General features: G+C 58.0%; 3 protein-coding genes across 8 annotated transcripts in view; 1 reads left to right on the forward strand and 2 right to left on the reverse strand.

Moving 5' to 3' along the window:
• AXIN1 (axin 1) overlaps window positions 1-9,338 on the forward strand; it is a 73,256-nt gene extending 63,918 nt beyond the window's left edge. For 2 of the 3 annotated variants that reach the window (XM_061473343.1, XM_061473344.1), the window contains exons 7-10: window positions 851-1,027; window positions 2,229-2,474; window positions 8,007-8,174; window positions 8,882-9,338. In XM_061473343.1, the coding sequence (XP_061329327.1) occupies window positions 851-1,027; window positions 2,229-2,474; window positions 8,007-8,174; window positions 8,882-9,008 (718 nt within the window). In that variant the 3' untranslated portion in view covers window positions 9,009-9,338. The remainder of the gene's footprint in view (window positions 1-850; window positions 1,028-2,228; window positions 2,475-8,006; window positions 8,175-8,881) is intronic. The other variant, XM_061473345.1, reaches the window with a different exon arrangement.
• A 1,959-nt stretch (window positions 9,339-11,297) lies between these two features.
• PDIA2 (protein disulfide isomerase family A member 2) lies at window positions 11,298-14,405 on the reverse strand. Its single transcript, XM_061473421.1, has 11 exons — window positions 14,163-14,405; window positions 13,616-13,822; window positions 13,239-13,372; window positions 13,032-13,166; window positions 12,844-12,960; window positions 12,648-12,773; window positions 12,381-12,575; window positions 11,991-12,111; window positions 11,675-11,856; window positions 11,501-11,587; window positions 11,298-11,378 (listed from the first exon to the last, which is right to left on the reverse strand). Exons 1-11 carry the CDS (start codon window positions 14,380-14,382, stop codon window positions 11,313-11,315), a joined length of 1,590 nt encoding a protein of 529 aa, XP_061329405.1. The 5' UTR covers window positions 14,383-14,405; the 3' UTR covers window positions 11,298-11,312.
• Window positions 14,406-14,618: 213 nt separating this feature from the next.
• ARHGDIG (Rho GDP dissociation inhibitor gamma) lies at window positions 14,619-18,511 on the reverse strand. Of its 4 annotated transcripts, none has more exons than XM_061473419.1 (6): window positions 18,356-18,511; window positions 17,068-17,250; window positions 15,991-16,074; window positions 15,833-15,909; window positions 15,193-15,256; window positions 14,619-15,110 (listed from the first exon to the last, which is right to left on the reverse strand). In XM_061473419.1, the coding sequence occupies exons 1-6, from the start codon at window positions 18,426-18,428 to the stop codon at window positions 14,911-14,913; spliced, it is 681 nt and encodes a 226-aa protein (XP_061329403.1). In that variant the 5' UTR covers window positions 18,429-18,511; the 3' UTR covers window positions 14,619-14,910. The 4 variants fall into 4 exon arrangements, with proteins under 4 accessions (XP_061329403.1, XP_061329402.1, XP_061329401.1 ...); XM_061473418.1 differs by having other exon boundaries at window positions 17,068-17,253; window positions 18,356-18,499; XM_061473417.1 differs by having other exon boundaries at window positions 15,833-16,074.
• Between the last annotated feature and the right edge of the window lie 792 nt (window positions 18,512-19,303).

The raw sequence follows: 19,303 nt of genomic DNA on the forward strand, positions 1-19,303 counted from the left end.
GTTAAGATTATTTCTCCTATGTGTGTTAGTGAGCATGCAGAAACAGAGGTAGGGAAGTCCTATGGAGTACAGCAAGTGGATGATTACGATAGTGGGGGTCCCATGAAATTACAGGCTGTGACAAGGACTGGCCAGCATGCATAAGTTCCTTGCATAAGGCCTTGTGAACATGGGGCAGCTCAGCTGGGCACATGGGGTTTCTGTAGAAACCTCTGTACAGTAGTGTTGGCTACTGCCTGGCATCCATCTGGCTACAGTCTTTGAGGTGGCTGGGCTTCCCACTGCATGAGAGGCCACATAAGGCAGCCCACCCTGCTAGGATGTGATCTTCCACCATGATGAGAAGCTTTGATTCAATTTGGGGTGAGAAGCAAATGCTGGGCATGGCAAGTCAGCAGTTTGGGGTATCGGTGAACCTGTGGGGTGATGGAAAAGGTCCAGGTTTGAAGCAGTGGTTTGGCGTGGAGAAGCAGCAACAGATTGCAGCACCAGGATGAACCTCCTGCTCTGAGCAAAGAGCTGGAGGTTTAACACAGCCCTTCTTGTGGCAGGAGATCTTTCCATGTTGCTGTGGCTCATTTGGCTTAAGGAGAAGGCCTTGCAGGTGGCTGGACAGAGAAGTCTGCTGTGCCTAGGTCTAGCCAGTCTTGCTCTTGGGCTCACGGTTGGTTTTTGAGCTATGGTAATGCCAGAGGGCTCTGGAAGGCAGCCAGGGCCACATCTGCACTGCAGGAGCACCAGACCCTGGCAGGAATGAATGTGTCTGGAGATAGACGTGTCCATCCTCTGCCATGGTCTGCAGTGGTTTGGCTTAGGCAAAGCGCTAATGTCTCAAGCTTTGTTCTTGCAGTGGGAAAGCAAGTCTGCTCTCAAAAAGAAATGTTAAGAAGACCGATTCAGGGAAAAGTGATGGTGCCAACTATGAGATGCCAGGATCTCCTGAAGACGTGGAGAGAAACCAGAAGATCCTTCAGTGGATCATAGAAGGAGAGAAGGAGATCAGCAGGCATAAGAAAACAAACCATGGGTAAGGGCGGGCAGAGCGAGGGGTCTTCATGCTATGGTATTGCATCCCCTGCACAAAGCATGGGTGTCTAGGCTGACTAACACTCTGCCGTGTTCCTGGAGATCTCAGGAAGACAAGAATCCACCAGGCACAAGGGTTTAGACCCTTTGGAGACTGAGGATTGCTTAGGGGCTATTAGGGCTGTTTTTTTCTGAAGGATAACTTGAGGCCATGGCGGAAGATTGCAGCACCAGGGAATCTCATGAATTATCTCTGTGGTTCCAAGGTGGATAACATGGCATGCAGGATTTTCACCTGTTTGTAAATACCTGTTACTCCTGCAGGGTGCTGATAGAAACGTAGGAACCTGATGCACTTTAGCCATTGGTCCTGAGTAAGCAGTTTAGCACAGTTCAGGGTTGCCCAGCATTTTGGCTTGCTGGGAGCATCCTCTGGGATGGCCTCACTTGCCTAGAGTGGAGCCAAGGATGTGGCTGTCTCGGGAATCTCTCTGTAGTCAAACATAACTCTGATGGGCACTGATCCTTAATCACAGTCTGGTCAGTCTGGCAAAACACAGCACTTGCTGGGTGTTGACAAGAGGGATCCGGGGTCTTGTCCCTTCTGGAACTGCTGCGCTGGTGGCTGAGTGGTCAAACTGCTGGTGGTTTCTTCTCTTGCTTGATGATAGAGGTCAGGATGAGCTGCACTGCAGGCAGCTGGGACTGAGTGCCAGGGCCATAGGCAGTGCCAGGCCACTGTGAAGTAAGGCAACAGGTTCTGCTGCTGGAGTTGGGGAAGTACAAGCACATCTCTGCAACATCCCCTTCCCTGGATGCTGACCAGCAGGTCATGGAGAGGCTCCCAGGCTGGCAGCGTTGGCAGCATGTAGAAGGGCATCTTCTGGGGGAATGTCACAAATGGTGGAGCTGCCTTTTGCTGGTTTTATTTTTATGTACTGTGGGCTTGATGAGAGCCCTTAAACAGATCTGTGGGCTTTGTGTCAGGGTTGGCTTGCTCACCCTGATGTCTCAGGACTTGCTCTCCTGAAATCTTCTCTAGAGGTGGATGGTGCTCCCCTTTCCTTCAGAAGCCATGCTATAAGGAGCTTCCCAGGGGTGCCTGTGTCCAGATGAAAAAGCATTAGGTCTGTTTAGGAGTGACTGTGTACCTGTGCAAAGCATCTTGTTGATTCATGTAAAACCTTTGTGTTTGTGTGCAGCTCTTCTGGTGCTAAGAAGCAGCTGTCCCATGATATGGTCCGATCCCTCTCCATTGAACGACCTGTTGCGGTGCATCCATGGGTCAGTGCCCAGCTCCGAAACATCGTCCAGCCTTCTCACCCATTCATCCAAGATCCCACCATGCCACCCAATCCAGCCCCCAACCCTCTCACCCAGCTGGAAGAGGCTCGCAGGAGGTTGGAGGAGGAAGAGAAAAGGGCTGGAAAACTCCCCCTTAAACAAAGGTAGGGTCTGATTGTGAATGGTAGGAAAGGGGGAGATTGCTCTGAAGGTGGCAGCTGAAGGAGAAGTCCACATCCTCTGCTGTGGTCTCCAGCTCCCAGCACCATCTGGGTCAGAGAAATCTGCACCAGTTGCTCTGACGTCATGGTGCAAATGCCAAAACCCACCTTGAGGGCCTGGGTTTGTGGTTTGTGGATGGAGAGGCTGGAAATGCTCCTGGCAGAGTTGGGAAAGGGCTGCTGAGAGCTTGAGGAGCTGAACAGGGGGAGTGTATCTAGAAGGGGCATGGCATGGGAGATCTCTCTCCCCGGTGTTTGCTGACTCTCTGCTCATTCACACTCAGGTGATGATTTCAAAGGTTGGTGCAGGAGCAGGATTTAGCAGAATGCAGCAGATTTAAGTGCGGAAGAGGAATATTTATTTGCTCTTTATCTACATCTCCCGCAGACTTCCGGCAAAAGATGCTCATGGCACCTGGATGAGAGCAGTGCACCATAGTCCTGCTGCTGCAGCACTGACTCACTGCATGGCTGTACCCAAGTCACTGCATCTTTTTGTGACTCAGCTTAATGCCTGTTGCAGAGCTAATTCTCCTGCTCCTGTGTTTATCTTTCAGGGGATGTTATTTGCAAGGCACACAGCTCTCAGATGAAGAGCATTTGGGGAGTGCTAGATAATTACTGTTAACAGCTAAAAGCACTTTGTCCATTAAAAACCTTTCACGGCTTTATAGCTGTCTTCTGAAAGCCTGGAACTGCAGTCTGGCTCTTAGAAACACAAGTGTAATTTAAAAAAAGCTCTTCTAATTGCTGAGCTCAAGTTATTTTTGCTTGCAGTGACCATGTAGCAGACTTCTGCATCTTGATGTCACAGCATTGATTGAAAGCCAGGTAAAATTAGAGAGCTCTCCCAGGTCAGGTTAAGCCAAGTTTATTTGATCTACCTTTCAGTTGGTGTAATTGGATCAGGTTTATTACTACGGTTGTTTACAATTGTACTAAATTCATGCACCTTCCCCAGAAATACCTAGATGCAGGTACACACTTTGGAAACAATGACCTGGGTTATATGCATATGCAGTTAATACTCTCATAGTAGTTTGGCATGTGTGGTAAGTGTAGCTTTTGTAGGAACCCCACAGCATTGTGGTAAAGGCCATGCAGACCAGTGGGAGAACAGGCTGAGCAGTTCCAGTGCTAGGCTGCTCTGCTTACACTGCCTCTTCATGAGGTCTGGCTCTTCTCCTGATGGTGCAGGGATCCCCCTGACCTGCTCCGTGTGTGGAAAACCAAGGAGCCACGTTTGCCAGCAGGGAATTGTTCATGAAAGGCAGATGTGTCCATGCCCAGTAGCAAGTAAGAATGGATGCAGTGGTAACCAAGGAGCCAAAGATTTGTGGATGTTAAAATCTCTCTGCTGGATTTTGGCAGGATTGGGTGCTCCAGTTGAAGCAAGCTTGAGCTAGCAGCGTTTTAGAAGGCTGCTGCTATGGTTAACACAGGAGTCTGCCTGAAAATAGACCCCATCATTCTTCTGAGAGCAAAGGAGAAACGGAGAGGAGAGCTCATGTGAAAACAGTTTATTTCAGTTGGGAGCTTTGAAGAACTCTGGGAAATTGGAACCAGTGTCCTAGGTTTGCCAGCAGCCTTGGGGAAGCCCAGTGCCAGTGGCAGGAGACGTGGAGGTGTGCCCAGAGGTGTCCTTGAGGCACCAGCTTGAGCTGGCTGTGGGAAGAGAGTGCACCATGCCAGCTTGGTATGGCCAGGCTGAGCTTTCCAGCAGTTACCCATGTGTCCTCTGGCAGAGCCCTCACCAGCAGTGGTCTTTCCCAGCTCATTGCCCTGGCTGGGGTGCCAGCAGTCTCGCTCCCACCCCAGCACTGCCCTGCTAAAGATAAAGGAGGCACCTCTAGTGCCTGTACTGGGAATCATAGATATTCTTCCATAAATCACACTTCTTTTGCAGAAAAAGCCTTTCTCTTGCTGTTCCATAGCAAATGGGGAGAATATTGGAGTGAACCAGGTGCCTTACCTCTGTGTGGCAGCAAGGTTAGATTGGTGCTGTAACACAGACTTAGTTTCCCTGTCATGGCACCCCTGGTTTATGCGGCTGAGAAACCAGGACTGAAATGCAGATGCAGTGAGTCAGATGAGTGCTGCTGGTTCCTTAATGGGTAATATTTTTTGCTTGTGACAAATGCAGCAAAGGGAGGTGATCCCAGAAAGGGTGGGGGGGGGGTCCCTGACTATGTTTCTGGGTCACACTGCCACCCTGGAAATAGGTGCAGGTGGAAGCTTTAATGAGGCAGGGCTCAGAGACAGTCTGATGGCCTGTCTGGGTAAGCCATGGTCTCAGGAGATGTCTTAGCGATGACGGAAGCGGAGACAGTTGTGTTGTCTCATCCTCCTGAGAGGAGCTCTTGGAAAATTCCATTTTCAGTGATTCTGTATTCCTCAGCTCTGCTTCAGCCTGCTAGGGGTTACAGCACTGCTGGATAGGAGCAATTGATGTCACCTACGTCAATTTGTGCAAAGCATTTGACACTGTCCCGCATGACATCCTTGTTTCCGAACTGCAGAAACATGGATTTGATGGATGAACCACTTGGTGGATAAGGGATTGCCTGGATGGTCACACTCAAAGAGTCGTGGTCAGTGACTCAATTTATAAGTACAGACACAGCCAGTGACGAGTGGCATTCCTCAGGCTCAGTACTGGGACCAGTGCTGTTTAACATCTTTGTCAGTGATGTGGACAGTGGGATTGAGCTCCACCTCAACAAGTTCGGCAATGATACCAAGCTGTGTGGTGCCATCTGCATGCTGGAGGGAAGGGATGGGATCCAGAGGGACCTTGAAGCTTGAGAGATGGGACTGTGCAAAACTCATGAAGTTGAACTAAGCCACATGCAAGGTCTTGCACTTGGCTCTGGGCAGTCCCAAGCACAAACACAGGCTGGACTGAGAGCAGCCCTGAGGAGGAGTTGGGGTTGTTGGTTGACAGGAAACTCAACATGACCCAGCGGTGTGCACTTGCAGCTCAGAAAGCCAACCAGAGGAGGCCACAAAGATGCTGCAAGGGCTGGAGCACCTTTGCTCTGGAGACAGGCTGAGAGAGCTGGGCTTGTTCAGCCTAGAGAAAAGAAGGCTTTGGGGAGACCTTAGAGCAGCTCCCGGTGCCTAAAAGGGCTGACAAGAAAGCTGGAGAGGGGCTTTTGACAAGGGCACATAGTGACAGGACAAGGGGGAATGGCTTTAAACTGAAAGAGGGGAGATTTAGATTAGGTATTAGGAAGAATTCTTTCTTGTGTGGGTGGTGAGACACTGGCACAGGTTGCCCAGAGAAGCTGTGGCTGCCCCATCCCTGGCAGTGTTCAAGTCCAGTTTGGATGGGGCTTGGAGCAACCTGCTCTAGTGCAAGGTGTCCCTGCACATGGCAGGAGGTTGGAACTGGATGATCTGCAAGGCTGCTTCCAACCCAGACTGTGATTTTTGGCATAGCAGGGACATCCAAAAGCCATGGGGGTTGTTTTACCTCTAGCTCTGTGAAGCAGTGCAGAGTTTCTGCTCTGGAGCATCATTTCAGGAATCATTTTGGGGCACATCTCTGCTCTGGAAAGAGGTGAGCACTGGAGCTGGGCTGAGCATGTTCAGAAACAGCCTTTCAGGGATGAATTACATGGCAGGAGGAGGAGGAAGAAAGAGGCTTCCAGCCACTGGCACCATCCCACTCTTGCTGCTTCTGTGCAGAGCTCAAGGGTGTCTTCTGCACTTCCCCATGCAAAGGGGAATGGCAGCCCTGGAACCAGCTTTGCTGCCTGCACAGAGTGTGAAGCTGTGTCCCTACATCCCTAGGCACACAGCAGCTCTCTCTTAGTCATGACTTGTTTCTAGCAGGATTAAGGGAAGCTTGGGGACTTTGAGGTTTTCCAAACCCCTTCAATTAACTTCTGGCTTGCAGGGTTCACAGAATTTGCCTGAATTTATGACCCATTTTTCTTTTAAATGGCTCGTTTTATTTTATTTTTTTTCCTAAGGATGACTCAATTCCGGAATGTTTTTCTAGCTAAAGGGCATCCTGTGCTTTGATATGGGGATGGGAGAGGCTCTGAGGGCAGTGCTGGCACCAGGAGTGGACCCTTGCCTCTCAGGATGCTGCGTCTTCTCCCAAGGTCCCCCAGGCAGAGCAGGCAGCAGGAAGGTTGTTCAGTTGAACATTAGACCTCTCATGCCTATAGAAAGAGGTGTAAAGATTGTGCTCAGTCTTGGTTTGCAATGCCAGTGTTTATGTGGGCATACCATTAAGTAGGTGCTCTGCCCGTGAGCCAGTGTTTAAAGGTTAAGGTCAGAGTCATTTCCAAAGCTGCAATTACCTCATGTGCTTGGCAAATTCTGTTTTTTACACCAACTTTCCAGCCATGTAAATACAAAATCATCCTTTTTATCCAGCGTGCTTTTAAAACCATTTCTTAAAGCTGCTGAATTTGTTTTATGTGACATCAAAAGGGAAGGCTGCATCTGGCTGAGACCACACATGCCAACTTACCAGTTTGTGTAGGCTGCTCCAGTGTTTGTGCAGCATTTACAGCACCCCAGATGAGAAGCTCTACAGAAGGACAAACAAAGTACCCTGATTTTTATTACAACTACTTTCATCTGCCACTGAAAATGGGGTTAGGACTGGGCTGATGCTCGCGGTCCAGTGATGGCACCATGTAGCAAAACCCCAGTGTGGGGGCTGAAAGCAGAGAGCAGACCAATATTCTGAGGGTCAGGAGAACACAGCAGGTTGAAAGTCATTGAGGTTTTAGGGATGGCAGCAGCCTTGCTACCCTGTGCAAATGGGACAGGCAGCAAAGCCTCCAGGGCATGCCCCACTGGGACCTCTGTCTCCTCCAACCTCCATCTCCCATGGGAGAGGTGCCATGGGGAGCAGGAGCAGTGCTGTCTGCACAGCCCTGTGGATATAGGTCATCAGAAAGCCATGCTGAGCTATTTTGGCCATGGCAGCAGTAATCCCAAGCAGTCTGAGCAGTGTTTGCATTATCATCCCCAAGCACACTTCCAGCCTTGCCTGTTCAGTGCACGCCAGGAGCATGCTGATGGTGACTTGGGTCTGTTGCCATGGGCCTGGGATGCTTTGTCTTGTGTGGAGCTTACTGATGACTCACCAGACCAGCAGTGCTTTGGAAAGCGCAGCAAAAAGCACGTAGATAGGTTTGTTCAGTGTGAAGGGGCCAAGCTAGAACCTCAGTGAGCTGCACCCACCTTATAACTGTGGTCTGGCCCTATCCAGCCTTTCCAACAAGTGCCTTTTCCTTCTTTACCAGCCTCAGTGTGCATATGTGTGTCAAGAGAGCTGGTGGTGGGAGCAAAGGATGTATTGTGTTTCCTCCAGCCAAATCTGTCACCTCCAGTGGGACCTGACCTGCACTGCTCTCCTGGGCAGCCCTGTACCCAGATGGGTACCCACATCAGTGGTGCTGAGCCCTGTGGGCTCATACTCAGCAGGTCTCTTGTGTTCGTGCACACCAGGTTGAAGCCTCAGAAGAGACCAGGCAGTGGCGCGTCCCAGCCATGTGAGAACATCGTGGTCGCCTACTACTTCTGCGGAGAGCCCATCCCCTACCGCACCTTCGTCAAGGGGCGCGTGGTGACGCTGGGACAGTTCAAGGAGCTGCTGACCAAGAAAGGGAACTACAGGTAAGGGCTGCTCCCCGTGCGTGCTGTGGTGCCGCAGACCATCAGCAACCCCTAGCAGATGCCATGTTGCCCCCACCAAAGTGAAGCAGCGTGGTGGAGGAGGGCTCCCTCAGGGCGTGCTGTGGTGGGGATGTGGCAGCATGGCCAAGGCATCTTGGCTGTTTTAAGAGGCAGGTTACAGGGACAAGGGAGATTGGGTTTTTTGGCAAAAGCATCTTGTATCACAGTTTGCACCTTCAGCAGAAGCTGCTGAGGTGCCCTGTGGGGTCCTGGGCTGGTGAGGAGCAGCATCAGCCAGTGCTCAGTGATGCTGTGGGTAACACTCTGACTCCCAGAGCTGGTTTGGCTCCTCCCAAAGTTTCTTCCAGTGAGAATAGGGAGGTTGGGTCCTGTGAGAATCACAAAGCAGCCAGGCATGGGGCAAGTAGCTCTCAGAGTTCTCCCTTCCAAGTAGGAGATGCCGTGGAAAAGCATGCCTAGCAACCCTTCACCAGCACCACTGCCTCATCCATTGCTTTGGAGAGAGCTGTGAATGGGCTTGGATTCACGGTTGGAGCTCCGGAATGTGCTAGCATGGATTCTGACCATGCTTTTTTAGCTCACTCTGCAGGGCAGAAGTGTGGTCCAGGTTGCCTCCACATCTGGGGGAGCTGCTCCCCACACACCACATGGTTTTTAACTCTCTCCCCCATGTTTCTGTTTTTCAGGTATTACTTTAAGAAGGTGAGTGACGAGTTTGACTGTGGTGTGGTCTTCGAGGAGGTGCGGGAGGATGACACCATCCTGCCCATCTTTGAAGAGAAGATCATTGGGAAGGTGGAAAAGATTGACTAGGCGCCAGGGCTGCCAAGGCACAAGGACAGGACTGTGAAGGACTCTGGGACCGGAGGAGAAGGCCTGGGGCGGATGCTGGTGGTGCCATTGCCATGGGCACTGGGCGGAGAGCGGCAGCCTGCACCGGCACGGACCTGGCCAAGCTCCGGGTTGCTGGTAGACACCGTTTCACCCCTCAGATCTGCCAGTGGGAGCCTGGGCTCCCTCTGCATACAGAATATAAGTGTAATGTAGCATTGTACAGTGCATTAGAAAGTGTAATATGACCTTGTTTACTAAAGCTGCATATTTTTGATATATTGTAATAAAAGGAAAATACTTCCAATGTCACAGTGCTCTTATGTAAATGTAAAGCGTACAGGTACTGCAGAGCTCGCCCAAAGCAGACAGCCACCCATCAGACTCCGTCTGCTCCTTGCTTTCACAGCACCCTGCCCTGGCCCCCAGTGTGGATGGCACAGCCCCGCTCCAGAGAGGCTGCTGTCCCAGCTCACCTCGGAACATCACTGAGCCACTTGGACCGAGTCGGTCTCTACCCTCTCTGGCAGTCTCAGCTGCTGCACATGGTAGGATGTTTTTTTTCCTCCTGAGCTTTCTTGTGACTGAGTAAATCCTGAGGGATAGAAGGGTCGGTGCCAGCTCTTGGGGCTGGGAGGACTGGCTCGGGGCTGGGCTGGCAGGCTGGGTTCTGGCATCCCACAGCCCATGTGCTCATCCCCCCAACAGTGTGCCCCTGGAGAAGGGTTAGTTCACTGTAGCTCCTGATGCTGAGCTCCAGCTCTGGACAGGGGACTCTTCTTAGGAGAAACATAGGGGATGGAACTGATAAGACACTAAAGTTGAGGACAAGAAATGTCTATTTTTAGAGTCCTGCATCTTGTTGGCTTCTGTGTCTCAGGAGGCAGCATGAGAGCACTGCAGCCTGCTGTGAGAGCAGAGGGGTGATTGATGCCAGTGTGTGGGGCTCCTGTAGAGCCAGGGCACCCAGTGGGGCAGCCAGCAGCACCTTGGAAGCCTCCTGGGCTTACTCAGATGCAAGAAAGCTGAGGGCTGCCCTGGTGCTCCCACCACCCTGCCCTTGGCCCTGCCCTGCTCCAGCACAGCTACAGCTCTGTGCCAGCTCTTTTGAGACCAGCCCTTTTGAAACCAAGGCAGCTCCCAAAGCCATGGGGCTTCCACATTGACACTTGCCCTGCCCAGCACTGCTCCTGGCATTGGGGCTGCTGGGGACCCTGTAGCACGGCGCCGGGATGTGACTCAGCCCGTTGTATATGTCACCGAGTGCCTTTAAAACACGGTTCTGTGACTTGCCTATACTCTACATGAAGTCCAGCAAAATCCACAATCGTTTTCAGCCCAGGAACAGCGTTACGAGGGGTTTCCCTCCCTGGTTTTTTGAGTTCTGATGGTTGTGTCTGGTGAGGTTGTGAACGTGCCCGGAATTTCCGTCTCCCCCTTTTTTCTCAGGGGGTCCCCTGTAAATATGTACAGTGGCCGCGCAGCCCCCTTCTCCTCTACGTTCTCATGTGCTGACATGTACAATGATCTTTTCAAAGGTACTTGGATAAAGTGAATAAAACCCCATGTCCCACCGCCTGCTGCTTTCTTCCTTCCCTGTGGAATAGACACCGTGGCCCCCGCAGCCAGCAGATGGAGCAGGATGGCAAAGGGCCTGGGCACATGATGAGGCTGGGGCAGTGATGGGCTCCATGGAGGGGTGGCAGGGCAGGTACCGGCCCCAGGAAACCAACATGTTTCCCACGGAGGAACAGCTCGGGGTCAGGGAGCAGCAAACCCAGGGGAGAGGGGATGGTGATGGGCCTTGAGGGGATGCTGGGGGGGTCCAAGAGGTTGCAAGCCAGGCTGAAGAGGAGCATGTGGAGCCCCGTGTTGGGCTGGTGCATGGCTGTGGAGCCCAGGCCTGGGGTGGGAGAGCTGCCTGCGAGCTATGAAACAGGGGCTCCGCCAGCCCCCTTCACCTGCACCCTGGCAGCCCAGCGTGAGGGAGACTGCCCTGTCACAGCTGTGTTTCCTGCAGCCCTGGCCACCCTGTGCCATCATAGGGCTGCCAGTCCAAGTGCTGCAGCACACATGGGGCTGTGCCGGCCCAGCACCCTGGGGAGGCAGAGGGCCCTTGAAGGGCCCCTTGCTGCACCCTCCTCTGCTGATCGTCAGCCCTGCCCTGTCCCCAAGACGTGGGTGCTCCCCAAGACTTGCTGCCATGGTGCTGTGGAGCTGCAGACACAGACCAGAGCCCACATGGTTTCCAGGTGGTTTATAGCACGCACTGGAGTGGGACAGGGCTCACAGCTCATCCCGGGATGCGCTCTGCTCCTTGCTGCCTGTGCCATTCTCAGGGGTCTTGGGCACCTGGAGAAGGCAGCAGTGAGCCATGGACAGACACAGCTCCTGCCTGTCCCCATCCCACAGGATCTGTCCCCCACCCCACAGAGGCTGGAGGCACCCCAGGGGGGTGGGAAGACCCTGCTCACCACAGGTGGCTCCTCAGGCAGCATTCCCCCGTTTTCCAGGAACTTGGAGAAGGTCTCCACGTCGCGGGAGCCCTTGAACTCAACCATCTGCAGCCACGGGGTGGAAAGATGGATGATGATGAGTGACCCCATCACCTGGGTTCTGGCACAGCACCCTCTGGTGCCCTCACCCACCTTCCTGCCTGGCCCCGCGGGGAAGTAGTGGAGGGTGGGGAAGCTGGTGATGGTGACGTTCTCCATCTCGTTGGCCGTGGCATCCAACTCGGCGATGATGATGTCCTCGTGGTCCTTGTAGCGCTCCCCCAGCTCCTCCCAGGCCGCCGCCATCGCCTGGCAGTGGGAGCACCACGGTGCATCTGTGGGGCAGGCACAGTGCCGGGGACCAGGCCGGGACACGGCTCTGTGTGGGTCAGGCTGAGGGGGCTGAGGTGGGACTGGGGCTGCGGCAGGGAGGCTGAGCCCAGGGGCTTATGGGGGTCCCAGCACTTACAGAACTTGACAAAGACGCTCTTGGTCTCATCAAACGCCACCTGCTCGAAGGTCTGACCCACCAGCACCTTAACAGCCCGCGTGTCCCAGTCCTCGGGTGGCTCCGCGCTCAGCAGGTGGGGCTGTGGGGACAGTCGGGACAGCCACAGCCTGGGCTGAGCGGTGCCAGGGCCCCACGGCAGCCAGGGGGTGCTCCTGTACGTCGGACCGCTGCTTCCCCTCTGACACCACCCCAGCTCTGTGTGTCTCCACATCAATGATCCCCTGCCTCCTTCCCCATAAGCCCCCCCCAGATCCTCAGGCCTGACAGCACAAGTTGGTGTGTCCATCAGGCTTTGGAGCAACCAGCACCCCTGTTGCTGGTTGGTTGGCACAGTGCCGCACCCCTCACCTTCACTTTGCCGTCCAGCACAGCCTGGATGAAGGTGCTTATGGCTGTGTCCGAGAAGGAATCCTGCTCCATGCGGTACTTGCGGTTGTTCTTCATCTTGACTAGGCGTAGGGTGGGGGCATCAGCGGGGGTCATGCCAAAGAAGGTCAGGACGTTGGCTCCATCCCCGGTCACATCCACCACCACGAACAGCACCTGGGAGATGGGTGGGTGACATGAGGCTGGTGTCACCTGCGGCTGTGGGTCCCCACCATGGGACCTGCTCACCTTGCCCCTGAAGGCACCAGCAGCCGCCTGGAAGCCATCCCGCAGTGCCAGCTGTGCCGACGATGACTTGTTGAGGAAGAGCAGCATGTGGTGTGGGATCTTGGCACTGAAGATCTGGTCGGAGGTCTATGGAGTACGAGGAGGGTGAGGGCAGGGCCCTGGCTCCAGCAAGGATGGGTGCAGGGACAGGCTGTACCTCTCTGGTGAACTCCACCACCAGCTCCAGGCTGTGGGCGCGGATCAGCTGGGTGAGCTCAGCCGCATCCAGCCCCTGTGCTGGGTCCACGGGGAAGTCTGTCCGACCCTCGTTGAACTGACAGTGCAGAGCACGGTGAGGGCTGCGGTGGGCAGGATGTGCCCACAGCCCCTGCACTACCTCCTCACCTTGAAGAGGCAGACGGTGTCGGCCGACAGCCCGTACGCCTGGAAGAGCTCGGTCGCCTCAGCCACACCAAATGGCACATCCACCATCTCCATGGCCACCTCGTAGAACACCTGGGCTGCCTCGCCCCCCAGGTCCTGCACAGCCACCCGTGAGCAGCCGTGGCCATGGGCACAGCCCCAGTCCAGCCCTTACCCACCCCAACCCACCTTGAAGAAGCCGACGACCACCAGGTCCTGGGAGCTGATGAAGGTGCTGGCGGTGTCAGTGTCCTGCAGCAGCATGGCGCTGGGGCTGGCCCGACGCTGCATCCAGCCCACGATGCCCTTCATGTCCATGCGGCCTGCCACGGGGGCCGTCACCCCGGCCACCCTCACTGGGCTGCACCCACGCTGTGCCATCAGCCCCCAGCCACCCGCTTGCCATCACCCCATGCCATCACCTGCTCTCCATCACCACCCTGCAGTCCCCATGAGGACACTGACACCCATCTCACCATCACCCACTGCCACCCATCCTTGCACACCCATCCCACCCCAGCACCCATCACAGCATCCCCACAACAGTGCCGTGGCCACAGCCCTACCGGTGTAGTCGATGGGGTGGGTGCGGTTGCCGTCACGAAAGAGCTTGAGTGTGGGGTAGGAGGTGATGCCAAACTCCTTGGCCAGGGCTGTCTGTGCTGTGGCATCCACCTTGCCCAGCCGTGCCGGGCTGGACTCGTTCCTCAGCGCCACAGCTGCCTGGGTGTAGGCAGGGGCCAGCCGCTGGCAGTGCCTGCACCAGGGCGCGTCTGTGGGCAAGGGCTGGTGGTTGGTCCCCAGGGTGAGCTCGGTGGGTTGCCAGGGCATGTAAGGCTGCGTGAGCATGTTGGGCTCTAGCCTGCTCCAGGGCACATGTCCCACACCCCAACTATGTGCCTATGCCCTGTGTCCCATTCCCATTACACATCCCGTGCCCCATGCCTCTGCCTGTGTCACTGCTCCGTGTCCCCGTCCTCATGCCATGCACCATACCCTGCCCTGTCACATCCATGCCTTGTGCCCCTGCCCACATCCCCATCCTGTGCCCCTCTCTGCACCCACGTCCGTGTCTGGTTCTGCCCATACCCCTGCCCACAGTGGGGCACTTACAGAACTCCACCAGCAGAAGCCGGTGCTCACTCAGGGCACGGGCAAAATTGTATTCGTGCAGCACCAGGACACCATCCTCCTCCCCGAGCTCATCTGAGAGCATTTCATCTTCCTCCTCCACCTCCATCTCCCCATCCTTCTCCTCGCCCCGCAACACTGGTCCCAGCCAGGCCAGCTCCAGCACCAGCAGCCAAACCAGCCGGGCCCCGCAGCCCCTCATGGTGCCCTCACCAAAGCTGGTGCCTGGGGAGGTGAGGGCACAGATAAGGGCCCGGGGCGGGTCGTGCCGGTGCCCTGGGGCTCGTGTCCCTCCGCTACTGGCTGCCCGGCGCTGCCGATAAGGCAACGGGACCAGGTGGCCGTTTTCCAGCCACCCATCCCTGCAACAGGACCCGGCCCTGCCAGCGGCAGAGGGACGGGAAACAGGCAGAGCCGGTGGGAGCGCAGACACACCAGTAAGAGACCAGTCTGTGGGATTTAATGGCGATGGAAGAGCACAGCCTCCGGCCAGGTGCTGCCGCGGCAGGGTCGCGGCCCAGCCCTGGCGATGGGGACCGAGCGGGCGACGGGGGTTAAATAAAAAGAGCAATTAAAAATAACTTTGGTTGCGAAGACCGCGACCGCGAGCGCCCGCTGCCCGTGGACCCCCCCCGACCCCACACAGCGGCGGTGCCGGAGCAGGGTCCCCCGGGCTGGCAGGCACCGCGTCCCCGAGCTGGCGGGGGGAACCGGGGTGCGGACGGGGGGTTCAGTCCTCCCAGGCCTTCCTTATGCAGAGGCTCCACTCCCAGGACAGATGCTCTATCTTGTCGTCGTCGGTGACAAGGGAGCGGACCCGGTAGGAGCCCCGCGCCAGCCAGCCCCGCGGCGCCTCCTCCGCCGGCGTCACCACCTCGTACTCCTCGGCCCGCGGCGCGTAGCTGCCCACCATGAAGACATCGCGGTCCACTGGGCGAGAAGGGGACAGGAGGGAGGAATGAGCGGGGCCAGAGTGGCATGAGCCGCCCTCCAGCCCCCCAACCCCACTCACCGGGCCGGCCCCGGCGGTAGGTGAGGTGCAGGCACCGCAGCCCGCAGACGATCTCCCTGTTGACCTGCGGGCGCAAGGCAGGGGTGCCATGGGTGTTGCTCCACAGCACACCCACTGCTACCCTGGGACCCCTGGCCTGGGTGGGGTGCACCCCCATCCCAATCCCCCCTACCCCAGGATCCAGCCTCTTGGTCAGTATTGGGCATTGGGCAGCATATCAACGGTGGCAGGGACCCCAGCATGGCAGGGACCTCCGAGTGGGGCAGGGACCCTGAGATGGGAGGGACACCCCTTCCAATGAGACCTCCAGGAACCACTGGGAAAGACAAGGACCCCACACAGATAGAACCTCTGAGAGAAGAAGGCACGCTGGGGTTTCAGCGATGGGGACACCAAGGATTCCCAGGGGGTCAGGGACCCCCAGAGGGGCACGGACTTTCAGGGTGAGGGGTAGGAGCCAGACACCCCAAGGGCACAGAGACCCTGGGTGTCAGGGATGCCAGGGCAGCTGGGACCCATGGGTGCAGAAGAGACCATGTGCAGCAGGGACATGTGGAAAAAGGACCCATGGGGAGCAGGGATCCCATTGTAGAGGGACCCCGGAGTGTAAGGGCAGCAGGGCATTATAATCCCACCTCACCTTGAAGGACACCTTCACCCTGTAGTCCACCCCTTCCTTCAGCACAAAGGCTCGGCCCCGCAGCACCTCCAAGTCTCCTGTGCAGGGAAATGGCCCATTCAGCCTTGCCCCCCTTCCTCTTCCTCCTCCTCCTCCTCCCATGGGTGCCCATTGCTCACCTGTCAGGTCCATGGTGATGGGCCCCGGCGCCTGCTCGCACATCAGGGTGAGCTTCGTCACCTGCACGTTGGGCACGCTGGCATCTAGGGATAAGCAGCAGGGTGCAGCCCTTACCCACCCGTGCCCAGCCCACTGCCACTGGCCCCTTTGCTCCCACACAGCCAGGGGGCTGCCCGTGCCCCCCCCTCCCTGTAACAGCATGAAGGGCCACAGTGTCCATGGTGGAGTGTTAGGAGCCAGAGGGTGCTGGGCAGCCCAGGCAGGGTGCAAAAGGCTGGGAGCATCTCAGCCCAGCCCCAACAGTGGCATCAGCACCTTTGGGGTAAGAGCACATCTCAAGGGCCCAGATGCAGATATCTCTTGGGGTATGGTGCTCCTTGGCTCAGGAGCAGGCCAGAGCAATGGGAAGGAAGAGGCAAGATGTGCAGATAAAGGCATCCCTTGGGGCAGGCACCCTTCCTGCACACCCCAGCCTGCACGCCCCCAACCACCCCCAGCTTGCACACACACCATTGTGCACACCTCATGCACCCCACTGGTTTGTACACACCTCACCAGCTTGCACACACCATCCCCCCAGCTCTCATGCACCCATTAGGCAGCATGGCAGAGTGCTGAGCCCACAGACCCCACAGACCTGTGGGGGGCACCCACGGACACTGAGGGCAGCACCAGGCTGGGGTGGCTGCTATGGATGCCATGGGGAGTGAGGAGCACCATGCGGGCACTGTCAGTCGTGCCATCCCAGCCTCCTGCGGCTGCTCACTCCATCTCCATCATCCCAATGAATTTCCTGGTCCCTTGTAACTGTTCCTATGGAAACTGCGGCGGTGATCCCGTAACCAAGGCAACCGGGGTCCCCGAGAATCATTACCCTGTCTGCAGGGGGATGCTGAGGTCTCTGTGCAGGTGGGGGGCACAGGTAGCACCCATGGGTGATGCAAACCCTCCCTGCTGGGAATGCCCCATGGGCACTGGGGATGCCTGAGCAACCTGCACGTGCTGAGGCTGCATCACCCAGCAGGGATGCCAGGGTACCGAGGTGCCCAGCCCTGGGGGGCAGCCCCCAGCCTTACCTACGGCCACAGGGATGGTACCCAGCAGCGCCTGCTTGTACTTCTGCAGGCTCTCATCCCCCGGGTCCAGCTCCTGGATCTCCCGCAGGCTCTTCTTCTCCGGCGTCTTGTACGCCAGGGCCACGTCGGCATCCTCCTCCTCCTCCAGCGATAGCGTCACCCCCTCCTTGTCAGCCATGATGTCTGCGGGGGACAGGCAGTGGCAGTCCCACCGCCCTGGGGACACCCCAGGGACACCCTGGAGACACCCCCACCCCTTGATAAACAGGCACTGGTGGGCAGGGGGCAACTGAGCTGGGGTAAACTGCGGATGGATGCAGGCAGCCCCTATGGGGCAGCCTCATTGTCCCCCTGCTCAGGGCCATGGGGATACTGCCAGGCTCCGTGTCCTCAGGGCCTGGTGCCACAGCTGAGACCAGAGGTGTTGCCACCGGCTGCATTTCCGCATGGTCATGGAGCAGGACGCGCTGGTGCCTACGCGGTGCGCACAGTGCTGAGGGTGCCTGCAGACGACCGCGGCCCGCGGGTGCCCTTCGTGCCTCATCAATCAGAGAGGTTCTTGTCACCTCCTGCAACCCCGCTAGGCAGCCACCAGCCCCATCTCCCACCCCAAACCCAAACCACCGGTGGCTGCAGTGAATAAAGCCAGCTCTGAGGGTAACAGCGCCTGCAGTGGGTGCCAGGCTGCTGGGGGGCACAAGGGTGGGGGATGCCCCACAGCCCGACGCTGCCCTGCCTGCTGTATCGCCCCCCACACCCTGTGACTACAAGCACTGAGCCCCCCAGAACCCCTGGAAACCCCATCCCTGGGGACACAGCCTGGGGCCGGGGACACGTCGCTCAGGCGCCGGACCCCGGTCCAGCTGTGCGTGTCCCCGGGGCAGCGGCAGTGAGCGGAGCAAGGAGCGATGGCCCCGCTGCGCCCCTGGGTCCCCAGCGATAGCCCCTGCACCTCGGCTGTCACGACAGCGTGCAGCACCGGCCGCGCTGCCTCCCACCCGGGGATGCCCCCTCCCCGTGGCTCGCTCAACCCCGCAGGGGTGGCCGAACCGTGCGGTGGGCGCTGGGTGCCAAAGGCCTGGCTGCGGGGGAGTCCCCCCCCGCCCGTACGTGGTGCTCCGGCACCCCGGGCCTGGGGTGATGCTCTCCTGAACACAGCGGGCGCCCGGGGCGATGTTCACCCGCTGCGCACCCGGGGCGATGCTCCCCCCCGCCGCCGCCGCCCCCGGGGCACCCGGGCGATGCCCTCCCGCTGCGGGGCCGCGCCGCCTGGCCCGCCGCCGCTCACCTCGGTAGCATAGCGCCAGCCAGAGCAGCTCCAGCAGCTGCCCGCCGGCCTCGCATACATCCAGCCCAAGCATGGCCGGGCCGGGCCCAGCGCCCCCGGGGCCGGGCGGGGCGGCCGCTGCCGGGGCCCGGGGCGCGGCTCTGCCGGTATCGGCGGCTCCGCCGGGGCCCGCTGCCCCGCTCCGCGTTCTGGCCTCTCCCGCTGCGCTCCCGCTGCGCTCCCGCTGCGCTGCCCGGCGCGGCCCGGCGGGGCGGCGGCGGCGGCTCCCGCAGACGCGGTGGCTCCGCTGCCCGCCCCCGCCCGCCCCCGCCCCTCGGCGCCGGGCGGCTCCAGCCCCGCCGCTCATGGGCGGCGAGACTGCAGTGAGCTCATCCGCCGTGCGCAGCGCCGCGCAAACCCGCACAGACCCTGCCCGCTGCCCGCACCCTGCCCCGCTGCCCGTACCCAGGCCCACTGCCTCTCTGCACAAACCCTGCCCGCACCGGCACCCACTGCCCGCACCCTCTCCGTACCCAGGCCCACTGCCTGCAACCAGCCCCCACGGCCCCTACCCAGCCCCACTGCCCGCATCCTGTCTGCACCTTGCCCCACTGCCCGCAACCAGCCCCACTGCCCGCATCCTGCCCACACCCTGCCCCACTGCCTGCAACCAGCCCCATTGTCCGCTCTGCACAAACCGTGCACAAACCCAGGCTCACTGCCCGCACCCTGTCTGCCCCCAGCCCCGCTGACCATACTCAGCCCCACTGTCCACACTTAGACCCACAGCGCATACCCAGACCCACTGCTCACATTCTGACTGCATCCTGTCCCACTGTCCACACCCTGCCCCACTGGTGCCCCGTATAAACCCTGCCCGCACCGAGCCCCAGTGTCAGCACCCACCCCCGGTGCCCGCACCCTGTCCTACTGCCAGCTCTGCCCGCACCTGCCCATGCCCAGTCACAC

Source organism: Pezoporus flaviventris, unplaced genomic scaffold (assembly GCF_033815535.1).
Source record: "Pezoporus flaviventris isolate CSIRO_AGI_PZ_B2104156 unplaced genomic scaffold, CSIRO_AGI_Pfla_v1 ptg000078l, whole genome shotgun sequence".
In the NCBI taxonomy this organism is placed as follows: domain Eukaryota; kingdom Metazoa; phylum Chordata; class Aves; order Psittaciformes; family Psittacidae; genus Pezoporus; species Pezoporus flaviventris.